Here is a 12814-nt window from a genome sequence, read left to right on the forward strand (position 1 = left end):
GTTGGTCATAACTTTCCTTCCAAGGAGTAAGCATCTTTTAATTTCATGGCTGAAGTCACCATCTGCAGTGATTTTGGAGCCCAGAAAAATAAAGTCAGCCACTGTTTCCCCATCTATTTGCCATGAAGTGATGTTGTTTGTCTTTTTGTTGTTGAGTCTGAGTTCTTTATATATTATGGATATTTAACTGGATCAGACACATGGGTCAAAAATATTTTCTCCCAATCTTGATGGTTGTCTTTTCACTTTCTTAATAATGTCTTCTGATATACAATTTCTTTTTAAATTTGAAGACATCCAATCTACCTATTTCTTTCTTTTGTTGCCCATACTTTTGGTGTCATGTTGAAGAATCCATTCCTAAATCCAAGGTTATGCAGATTAATTTCTTCATCTTCTTGGAAAAGTCTTTTACTTTTAGCTCTTATATTTAGATCATTGATCCACTTTCAGTTTTTCCTTTTTTTGGTAAATGGTTCTATGTAGGGGTCCAACCTCAGTCTTTTATTTTTTTTATTTTTATTTTTTTTAAATTTTTAGTTTTTTATTTTTTAAATTTTAAAATCTTTAATTCTTACATGCATTCCCAAACATGAACCCCCCTCCCACCTCCCTCCCCAGAACATCTTTCTGGGTCATCCCCATGCACCAGCCCCAAGCATGTTGCATCCTGCGTCAGACATAGACTGGCGATTCAATTCACATGATAGTATACATGTTAGAATGTCATTCTCCCAAATCATCCCACCCTCTCCCTCTCCCTCTGAGTCCAAAAGTCCATTATACACATCTGTGTCTCTTTCCCTGTCTTGCATACAGGGTCATCATTGCCATCTTCCTAAATTCCATATATATGTGTTAGTATACTGTATTGGTGTTTTTCTTTCTGGCTTACTTCACTCTGTATAATCGGCTCCAGTTTCATCCATCTCATCAGAACTGATTCAAATGAATTCTTTTTAACGGCTGAGTAATATTCCATTGTGTATATGTACCACAGCTTTCTTATCCATTCATCTGCTGATGGACATCTAGGTTGTTTCCATGTCCTGGCTATCTTTTATATGTGGATATACAGTCTTGCCACCACCATTTGTTGAAGAGACCATTGCATGGCCTTGACATCCTTTTGAAAGTCAACTGGCCATAAAAGTATTGACTTATATCTGCATTCTTAATTCTATTCCATTGGTCTATACGTCTCTGCCTATGCCAGCACCACACTGTTTTAATTACTGTAGCTTTACTTATGGTATATATTAAAATTGGGAAATATCAGTCTCCCAAATGCAAGAAGTTTATCAAACTCAAGATTAAGGGCACAGTTCTCCATAAGAATGTGCTCACTCTGACCAGCTGCCTACAAATTCTAGGGTTTTCACTACTACCTTAGGTTCAATATTTTGCTAGAATGTCTCATAGAACTCAGGAAATTGCTGTACTTAGGAGACCAAGTCGGTTAGGAACCCTGATAAATACATAAGAAGTAATTTTGGTGAGAAAATAACCCAAAAGTATTGAGACTTATGAAGGGGCCTGGACTGGGTGGCTTCATGCTTTGATGATGCTTTAATCAGCAAGGACTATGTGGGGGTTCTGTTTGCTTGCTTGCTTTTCAACCTCAATGGTTTCTGGAAACTTATACTGGGTCATGAAGCTGAATTTTTGGTTTTATATTTGTGCTCTTACTGAAGGAACTATACATGGAGAATAAGGAGGTTGGCCTAAAATTTTTAATAACCAAGAACTGCATAGAATTTTGAGCTTGATGGGCAACAGCATCTAAATGCGGCTGGGATAATTTCTACCAAACTTGGCCTTCCGAAAATGCTAGCCCAGGGCAGAGGTGGGGGTAACTGCTTTAGTATACTAGGGGGTGCTGTCTATGCAGGCCCTGGCACCCCAAGCTGGTCATGCTTGCCTTACTGTACAGGCTGTAGCCACTGACACTTGAACCATGCAGAGAAAGTCACCTGATGCTGCAGGTAAATCCGAGATTGGGATTAGATCATGTTAGGCATCAGAAGGCAGAGCAATACTTGCTGCTTTTCTGTGTTTTGCAACTAAATCTGCAGTCAGGACTTTAAAATACAGTGGCACCTGGGTTCTAGTGGCACCTGGGTTCTACACATGCTAGAACCCAGTGAAGGTCTATCATTAAATGGAAACCTGGGTTCAATTCCTGAATCTGGAAGATCCCTTGGAGAAGGAAATGGCTACCCACTCCAGTACTGTTGCCTCAAGAATTCCACGGACAGAGGAGCCTGGCAGTCTACAGTCCATGGGGTCACAAAGACTCAGATATGACTGAGCAACTAACACTATTACTATTACTACCAGGCCTAGATAGGAAACACTAGGCCCCATGCCTCAAATTCTGTTCTTCACTATGTTATTTTGTCATTATTATTTTCAAATATTTATTTATTTGGCTGCACCAGGTCTTCCTTGAATCATTTAAACTCTTAGTTGAGACATGTGGGATCTAATTCCCCAACCAGGGATTGAACTGGGACCTCCTGCATTGGGACCACGGAGTCTTACCACCAGAGAAGTCCCTCCATGACATTATTTTAAAATGCATTCTGGGTCAAAAAGGCACTGTGGATGAGCTAACATTAGATTTTTCATGTGGCTTATCCACAAGCTTTTAAAGTAAACTCCACGAATTCAGGTAGACTCTAAGTTTATCACATAAATTTCGACCATGATTCTAATTGTCAGAAACCCAAACTGTGGCTTCACATATAGAAAAGTGGTAGATTTGTTATAAAAAGAACGCTGTTTCTTCTCTGATTAAAGTAGTGAAACAACTAGAAGAAAGTATTAAAAATCTATGAATCAAATTTGTTAAAGAAATCAAAAAGAAAATAAAGTGGTTTTAAAATACGTTTCAATCTTATAATCAGAAAATAACAGTGTATGCATGAAAACAAATAAGACAGCTTATTTAGCTCAAGGAGGAAAAAAATTTCCTTAGATTAAGTTAAACATCTGATCTGAGAACACACATTTGACAGATACGAAAAACAAAAACTCAACCGTGAAGGTACGAGGGTACAGGAGGTATATTCAAGTCTAACTGCTCTTAAAAAGTGATTATTAAAGGAGTATATATTTTAATTATTACAAAATCAGAAGTAGGAAATGGAGCCCCAGTGAAACCCAACAGAGAAGTCTGAGATATCAGAGAGCAAATCTTCTCTAGAGAACAAATCCCCAGCAAAGGCAGACTCCTGAATATAATGAAGTGGAGGCATGTCAGTTACAGATAAATTAATAGTATGAGCAACTGGAGAATCTCTTATGAGGACAAAACAGTTATACAAAGACTACGTATAAAATCTAAACAAATTGGAGAGGGGAATACAAGGAAGATTACCTAAAGCACTCCAAAGAAAGTATTTAATGAACTCCAAAAAATTATGGGCCTAAAATTAAGAAAGGGCAAAAGCAAGATGAATTACATTACAGGAGATTCAGGCAGAACAATAATAGATCAAGAAGTCCAATCAAGATCTAAATTAGATGTTGAACTGTGGGAAAATACATCCTGGGTAGGATTATTTAACTCAGTAAGGTGAAAATGGATAAGACTGGTTTGAACAAAGGATGCTATTGACAGACGTGGAACTTATTGACTTCATATCTCTCACCATGAGAGACCCTGCAAGGAAAAAATAGCTGGAGAAATATGTTAGAAAAACACAAGTATGGGCCAGAAAGCAAAAGGAAAGTAAGAGAAAAGAAAAAAACTCAACTTCCGCAAACTCTGCTGCCCCAATGAAGGGAACAGTAATATAGCAGAGACAAACCCCAGGGGCAGATCCTAAGCACTGAAGCAGACGAGGACGGAAACATAAACTCAAGACCAGGAGCGATCAAAAACAGGAAAAACCACGTCTTCGGGAGGAAGTGGCAGCAGTGTCATGGTCGCCAGTGGGCACGTAACACAACATGGGCTTCAGAAACACAAGCAGTTGCTTCAGTTCAGAAATCCACTGACAGGTATTCTCCAGTTGGAACTGATGGGAGACAAGGGGGAAGCCATGCCCATCAAAGAAGGTTCTTAGGCTTTAACAGCTCCATAGCCAGAGGTCAGTACAGCAGCCACTGGGACCCAGGACTGAAATGACTGCTCCCAGGGCAAGGTGGGTACAAGGCCACCAGCTAGAGCCTACCTTTTGCTCAGCATGAGGTCTGGAAACACAGGACTCAGAGAGAAAAGAACATTAAGATGTCTGGAATATTCTACAAATAACCAAAGAGTTATTTTCATAAGTTGAACAAGTATGACAGAGGCCACCACTAATATAAATTTCTAAATGTTGCAAGAATGCAACATTCTCGGTACCCTCTTCCAGAATAAAAATAACAGCAATAATGATGATAATGTTCTACAACACTTACCAAGTGTCAAGCACGTGTTCTAAGAACTCTAAGGAGACCTCATTTAATTCTTACGACAATCTATTAAAGTAAATATGATCATTCCTATCTTATAGATTAGGAGACTGACCCTCAGAGAAACTGAATAACCTGTTCAAGATCATTCAATAAGTGGCATAACCGAAATCTGAATTCTGGCTCCAAAATCAAAGCACTTAACTGACACTTCAGAAAGCCTCTTTGAGAGAGGAGACAGTGTACAGTGGTCAATTTCTCAAGCAAGATATTATAAATACATAATGCTTAAATAATGTTTTGGTGGGAAGCTGCTTCCCTTCGAGCTATCTCACAAGTCATATACTCTGCTCAGCAATAAAAATTGGCTGGCATTTTGGCAAGTTTGACATGAACAATGGTTTCTCTTCTTTGCCTTCCTTCACCTAGTCTCTGCTATGGTCTTTGGCAACGGTAATGTGGGTGTGGATCATGCCAAACAGGAAACACATCGTTTTGCTTGGAAAGACCATATGAGAAACTGGGGAACTGGATTCTACTCTGAATGTGGGTGTAGGGCTAATGTGGTCATCTGTCGGTTCTGTGGGAAGTAGGGAACATGAGAAAGTTGGTGGAGACCCATTTCAACTTCTGAGGTCCTAAGGGATGACACCCACTGCAGGAGCCCAGACGGTAGCTGCTGGAGGAATTCCAGCTCAAACCAGGCATCCAGAAGCCATCTGGCTGATACTGGAAAGCATAAAATAGGAAGGACTTCAGTTTCTTTGAATTTTAATTTCAAAAGTTTGAACTTTTATTGGATTTTAGCTCACAAAGGTAAAATTATTTGATTTTGGAATTCACTTCTCTGAAGACTTAAAATTTTTGGATTTTAACTTCTTTGGCATTTGATTCTTCAAATTTTATTTCTTTACAAAAATCTGATAATGGGCAAGAGTAAACATGCACATTGAGGGTCTGTTATTGAAATTTTGTGATTGAAATATGTTAATCCTGTCATTTGATATCACTGTAGATCTCTGAAGAACTTTTTAAAGAATATATAGCTATTTTGGGCAGCTAACCTGAAGTAGGAAATGGAATAGGAAATGAATGTTTAGTGTTTCATAGCATGACTTTGAAGCCAATTTAATTAATGTACTATTCTAACTCATTTCAGAATCTTCTAGGATACATTTCATACTACCCACAGTGATCTAGAAAGATTCACAAAGTAGTGGGGAGGAGTGGCTTGGTTATTGGAATAGTAGCATCAGAAAGGTCCTAAGAGACTATGGCCTTTCTTAAGAGGAAGAATGACTCCCTTCATTCACCATGATGTAATAATTAAGTTGAGAGAAGTTAATAAGTTAAGAGAACAAAAGGCTGGGGAATGTTAAGAGGAATAGAGTGTTATTAAACAAATTCATCAAAATCTAATACTATCTACATGTGTTTTGCCACTACCAAGTGCTTCTATGACCCAGGTAGCTCATATATGATTGGTAAATAGGGTAATGATGTCAGCAAGATAAAGTTTGATAGGTGAATACATACTTTTTTCCTAGGCAATGGAGACCAACAGAGTAGGAGTAGAACTCTGTCCTTTAGTAGGGAAGATAAAAGACATCAGCTTGGCTGTTGCACTGGCACTCCCTTCCCAGAAAGGTGCACCCTCTGCCGTGCATGACTCTGTGGGAGTTTTGCTTCCTCCTGTGGCTTCTTTAAAGAAATCCCACTGACTTAGGCCTCCAATTGACTTTCATCTGCAGTGTCTCACATTCTATTGTTTCTGTGCAGCTTTACTATCTTCTGCAAAACTCTGAGATGACTACCCAGACTGTTCATATTATCTCCTAAGTTAATAATTATTATTTTAGATAGTGTTCCAGTTTTAAAAGTATATAGACTTTGAATGGTCTTTCTCAGACCTATTTTTCTCACAGCCCTGTTATTTTTGAGGGTATAATTTTGCAGAATGCATTTCTCACACTTATTTCATGCTCTAGTAGAAACGCTGTACTAGTAATGTTGACCATATATAGGAATACAGCATCTTTACACAGTGAATAGTTCTCTTCCACTCTCAAAAGAATAGATCAACATAGGAAACACAACTTAAGAACTTTTCCACATAGAACAAAGTAAATTTCTTTGCTAAAATCTTCTAAGGTTTAGAAATTTGACCATTTGCAAATCCTATTGGATTTTGAAGGTTTTATTAGACTGGAAAAAGTAAAAAAAAGAAAAATGGTTTAATGTCATGTCAAATGTGCTAATTTCTCATAGTATAGGAGGAACACTGGAAAGTATATCTAATGCCAAAAAAGAAGCAAGAGTTAGAAAATTTTTTTGTTTTGTACATCTGCTACTTTTCACTCTTGATACCCATTACACTCCTAATTTGTGCTTAAAATAAAATATAATTTCTATGATATTAATATTAAACATATTAAGTGACTTTTTCTGATCTGATACTGAGCAAGCAATCAAAAGAAAATCAGAATGTTGGCATTTATTTAAAGTAAAAGAGAGCTTTATATAACACTTGACCTTTCCCAAGTTAAAAGTTCAGAAGACTATCAGACATAAAAGTTTAGGGACCTCAATCACTTGATGCACAAAATCATACTAACAAACAAAGAAAAAAGAAATGCAAAAACCTAATGTTAAGTGACTAGGGTGCTGCAGACTGGAAGTTCCTTCAACAGGATTAGCTTCTTTAAGTATTTTAAGTCCAGTGAACTTGTTATGCTTCCACATGTTAGTAGTTGCATAGGCTAATTTCAGCTGGCATAAGCTTTTATAAGTATGCAAAACCACGGGGCAAGGCATGCATTAAAATGTGATAATAACACACTTCTGGGACACATGAAGCATGAGGCACGAATCTGAATGCCCTTGGCAGCTATGAAGTCTCACACCTTGGAGTCAGAACTTTTCTGTTTTGATAAGTAATTCTGTTATACCACATTTGGGATGGGGGAAAAAAAAAATCAACTTTCTAAATTTAAACTTTTATCTTAACCAGGGTTTCTTAGAGTTTCAACTCTAGCAATTTACTCAAATACAATTTTTTAATTCCAGGTAAGCTGGAAATTATTCAAAGCAAGATAGGATCTTAAGAAAAAGTGTTCTTTGTTTTCTTAATTAAAATTTAAGAGCAATTATGTAGTATTGCTTATCCTAGAAAATTTAACCATGTGATGAGGTAGGGGCCAAAAATGTAAGAAGGAAGAGATCAACTTTAATAATGTTACTCTCCCACTTCCCCCAGAAGAAAAAAAACATAAGGAGGAATTTCTTGTGTTACTTATGTCTTAGAGGTAAATAACTAATGCTTCTAGATAGTAATGGGTAAGTGTCTACAAGTGCCTTGAAATCCTCAGATGAAAACTCCTAATAAAATGAAAAATAATGCTTATAACCTAACATGAATGTTAAAAAATAACCAAGAAAAATAGATGTAATTTCTAATACACACACACATATAAATATATGATACTTAGCAAAAAAAGTTAAGTTATAAATAATAAGTATCAAACTATCACAGTGATCACTCAATAGGATTCATTAAGGATGATAAAGCTAGGAAAGTTTGCTTTTATACAATAAAAGCAAGGATAATGGAAACAAATGGGAGTATCCAGTGTAGCTATACCCTAAAATCACATCTTTCTGGATCTAGCCTTGCAGTTAAGCATGCCACTTACGATTTTGGCCGTCTTCAGATATGTGAACTCAAGGTTTAAATGAAGTGATAGAACTGTAAAGTAGCATATTTAATAGTGTAACTGTGGCACTATAAAAGGAATATTAACTACTACTAAAGAAATAAAAAGTAAAATTTTTAAACAGTAAAAGTAAAAAAGTAAAGTAATAATTGTTGCTGCTGCTAAGTCTCTTCAGTCGTGTCCAACTCTGTTACTGACAGTAATTTAATGATAGCACAAATGTGGAATCAAGTATTTTTTCTTTCGAAGAATGGCAAATCAGTGCCTTTAGAAATATAGAGGAAGATTTTTTATTTTGACAAACACAAACAATAAAACTGTTTTAAAGCACATTTCATGACTTTTGAAAAACCTCTAGAAGTTAGCCAAAACATTAAAAAAAAAAAATCTCTTGAGTATACAGTAGCATAATTCATCTTTCTCTTTTGAAAGCTATATATCATAGAAGTTGCTAAATATGAAAGTATATCAATTACTTTTGTCTATTAAGTATGGCTTGCTAAGGTTAAAATGCCCATTATTTTTTTAAAAAATCTAAGCTTGTACTCTGCTTAGATGAATGTTCATGACCCCCGAAAATTCATATGTTGAAATCTAATCCCCAATGTGATTGTATTTGAAAAGGATTAGGTCAAGGGGGTGGAGACCTTATGAATGAATTAATGTCCTTATATAAAGCACCTCAGAGAGCATCCTTGTCCCTTCTACTATCTAAGGACATGGTGAGAAGACAGCTGTCTATCAATCAGAAAAAGGCCCTTAACAGATATAGAATCTACCAATGTCTTGATCTTGGGCTTACTAATCTCCATAACTGTGAGAAATAAATGTTTGTTTGTTTAAACCACTTAGTCAATGTATTTTTTATAGTACCCAAATGGACTAAAACATGCTGAAATAAAAGCTTCTCTAATCTTTAATCATCTTTCATGATTTCCCTTTCTATAAAAATGACATATTTATTCATGTTATAATTAAACTGGTTTTTATGTCTGTTTTCCTTTTAAAAGTACAAAGTAAAAACAAAATTATGTAAATGCCTTTTGAGATAGTATCACATAGTTTACAAACTCTTTGCCACTTACCTTTTGAAATCTCTTTGATTTTTCTGCCATATAAATCATAAAGATATCTGGCTGGTGAATTTAGGTTCATTCTCATTGTGCAAATATCTAAAACCTACACAGAAAAAAAAACCTTAAGAATAATTTATCACAGTTAGCTCTAATGAAATTGAAAACACATTTAAAGTACTTTCTCTACTATATGGCTATTTAAAATTATAAAATACAATTAGATGATTTATCACATGTTTCGAATATATGAAATAGAAACAGACAGTTAAAATTGCTAATTCCAACTGTACTTTAAGCACACAAATATTAATAAAAAAGAGAAAGATGTAAGAAATATTAAAAATAATCACATATTATTTCATAAATGGAAAAACTCTGGGAGACTTCTATATTTTTCCTGCTCTTTTCTATTAATATATTTTTCATTTATTTTACAATGGGAGGATATAATATTTTAGATTAGGTTTTAAGGTTTTCTTTAGCTTTTAAATTCTTTCCATGTGTCCTAAAATAAATTATAGGTTAAAGTGTCTGCCTGTAATGCAGGAGACCCCAGTTCTATCCCTTGATCAGGGAAGATTCCCTGGAGATGGAAATGGCAACCCACTCCAGTACTCTTGCCTGGAGAATCCCATGGACGGAGGAGCCTGGTAGGCTACAGTCTACCGGGTTGTAAAGAGTTGGACATGACTGAGCAAGTTCACTTTCACTTTCAAAATAAATTATAAATATTACCTGATCACAGTTAACTTTGATAACTTACAGTTTGGGTACTAAAAATGGAATTAATAAACTACATTTCATGGTTTTCCACGAATCTGAGTTTGAAGTACTTCACTTTTAAAAAAAACTTATTGGAGGATAGCTGCTTTACAATGTTGTTAGTTTCTGTTGCACAGCAAAATGAATCAGCTGTACGTATACATGTATCTCCTCTTTTTTGGATTTCCTTCCCATTTAGGTCACCACAGAGCAGAGTTCCCTATGCTATATAGTAACGTTCTCATTAGTTATGAAGAACTTCACATTTGATGGTTTCTAATACGCTAAAGTCCTTCTCTTAATATTTTCATTTCTCAATGTGTTCTTGATGTAGAAATAGCCCTTATAAAGGTGTAACAATCACCTTTCCAACACCAGGGAAGACTTAAACATGCATCAGTTGGAAAGAAAGCTCTACTCACAAGACGAGAACAATTAAATTAACAGAAGGGAGTTGAGAGGTCTCAGGAACCTGAGGGCAGGTATTATCAGGCTTCAGGAAGTGACTCCCCAAACATGAAACTTACCACAATCATTTAAAAGTCCATAACACATTCCAAATCCAAACTAAATGTACTTGTCTATTCCAACCTTACAATTGATAGCTATGATATATTGCTTTTACATTACCAAGAACTGCTCAAGGACGATGTTCATTGTATGATTATATACCTTATAAATTTTTCTAGTTACTGATAACACCCTGCCTCCATTTCTGCCCACTTTTATCCTTATTTTAAAACTAGATCTTGTAATCCTAATCCAAGCCCAATCAACTCACTTTCTTTGTGACAACAGACATATTGAAACAGCTTAACGTATTCATTTCAGTTCAGTTCAGTTCAGTCGCTCAGTCATGTCTGACTCTTTGCTACCCCATGAACTGCAGCAGGCCAGGCCTCTGTGTCCATCATCAACTCCTAGAGTTTACCCAAATCCACGTCCATTGAGTTGGTGATGCCATCCAACCATCTCATCCTCTGTCGGCCCCTTCTCCTCTTCTCCTCTTCTCCTCAATCCTTCCCAGCAGCAGGGTCTTTTCCAATGAGTCAGTTCTTCGCATCAGGTGGCCAAAATATTGGAGTTACAGCTTCAACATCAGTCCTTCCAATAAACACCCAGGACTGATCTCCTTTAGGGTGGACTGGTTGGATCCCCTTGCAGTCCAAGGGACTTTCAAGAGTCTTCTTCAACACCACAGTTCAAAAGCATCAATTCTTCTGTTCTCAGCTTTCTTTATAGTCCAACTTTCACATCCATACATGACCACTGGAAAAACCATAGCCTTGGCTAGACGGACCTTTGTTCACAAAGTAATGTCTCTGCTCTTTACTAGGCTGTCTAAGTTGGTCATAACTTTCCTTCCAAAGAGTAAGCATCTTTTAATTTGACGGCTACATTCACCATCTGTAGTGATTTTGGAGCCCCCCAAAATAAAGTCTGTCACTGTTTCCACTGTTTCCCCATCTATTTGCTATGAAATGATGGGACCGGATACCATGATCTTAGTTTCCTGAACGCTGAGCTTTAAGCCAACTTTTTCTCTTTTCTCTTTCTCTTTCATCAAAAGGCTATTTAGTTCTTCTTCACTTTCTGCTATAAGGGTGGTGCCATCTGCATATCTGAGGTTATTGATATTTCTCCTGGGAATCTTGATTCCAGCTTGTGCTTCTTCCAGTCCAGCGTTTCTCATGATGTACTCTGCATATAAGATAAATAAGCAGGGTGACAATATACAGCCTTGATGTACTCCTTTTCCTATTTGGAACCAGTCTGCTGTTCCATGTCCAGTTCTAACTGTTCCTTCCTGCCCTGCATATAGGTTTCTCAAGAGGCAGGTCAGGTGGTGTGGTATACCCATCTCTTTCAGAATTGTCCACAGTTTATTGTGATCTACACAGTCAAAGGCTTTGGCATAGTCAATAAAGCAGAAATAGATGTTTTTCAGGAACTCTTTTGCTTTTTTGATGATCCAGCAGATGTTGGCAATTTGATCTCTGGTTCCTCTGCCTTTTCTAAAACCAGCTTAACGTGTATATAGAGGCAAAACTGTACTTTTCTTTCAGTCTGGAGAACAACTTTCAAATATCATGACTGATTTGGCTTGTCATCCGAGTTGCTGTATCTAGTAACGTGTTGCACTTAAAAGGCAAATAATATTTAACCAATGAATTTAATTTGACAAACTAACATTAGCTGGATTATATCAGAGATTCTCAGCCTTTACCCTAGCCTTAAGTGTTAGTCGCTCAGTCGTGGCCGATTTTTTGCGACCCCATGGACTGCAGCCCACCAGGCTCCACTGTCCAGAAGATTTTCCAGACAAGGATACTGGAGTCTGTTGCCATTTCCTTCTCCAGCCTTAAACATGACCAATAATGTTCCCCCATGCCACGTACTTCCATGGGCATTTACATGATTCTGTGTGTTTCCAGCGCTTCAGGCAGTTTTTCAAAATCTATATATTGCTGCTGTCTCTCTCAAAACCAAGAAGAACGTTCATGATTAAAGATACAGTGATAGGAATGATATTGAACGTTCTAATTTATGAAGGAAATATTCACAACATCAGTGCTTTACCCAGTTAGATAACAAGGTACTTGCAATGTACTTCATAAGTGACTGCAAGCATTGTCATGTAGAGTAAATCCATTAACCTCAGAGTCGCTACTTGAAGTGTGTCAGTGCAGGAGAACCAAGGCCATGTGTCCTCATAAGTCAAACGCAGGGCTCCCTAACTTAGAATGGCCCCTACCTCTCTCTAGTCCACTTGCCCATACCTGGGACTGGTCCTTGCTACCCTAACAAATAAGGTAATAAGTGTGGCAGTTCCAAACCTCACTCTTCCTGCCTTCCTTC

At 36.9% G+C, this 12814-nt stretch overlaps 1 protein-coding gene across 2 annotated transcripts in view; it reads right to left on the bottom strand.

Annotated features, from left to right (window-relative positions):
• The window catches only part of DCDC1 (doublecortin domain containing 1), a 482101-nt gene that overhangs the window by 377601 nt on the left and 91686 nt on the right, over positions 1–12814 (bottom strand). For both annotated transcript variants that reach the window (XM_069554647.1, XM_069554648.1), the window contains exon 7: positions 9203–9296. In XM_069554647.1, the coding sequence (XP_069410748.1) occupies positions 9203–9296 (94 nt within the window). The remainder of the gene's footprint in view (positions 1–9202; positions 9297–12814) is intronic.

Source organism: Ovis canadensis, chromosome 15, assembly GCF_042477335.2.
Source record: "Ovis canadensis isolate MfBH-ARS-UI-01 breed Bighorn chromosome 15, ARS-UI_OviCan_v2, whole genome shotgun sequence".
Taxonomy (NCBI): Eukaryota; Metazoa; Chordata; class Mammalia; order Artiodactyla; family Bovidae; genus Ovis; species Ovis canadensis.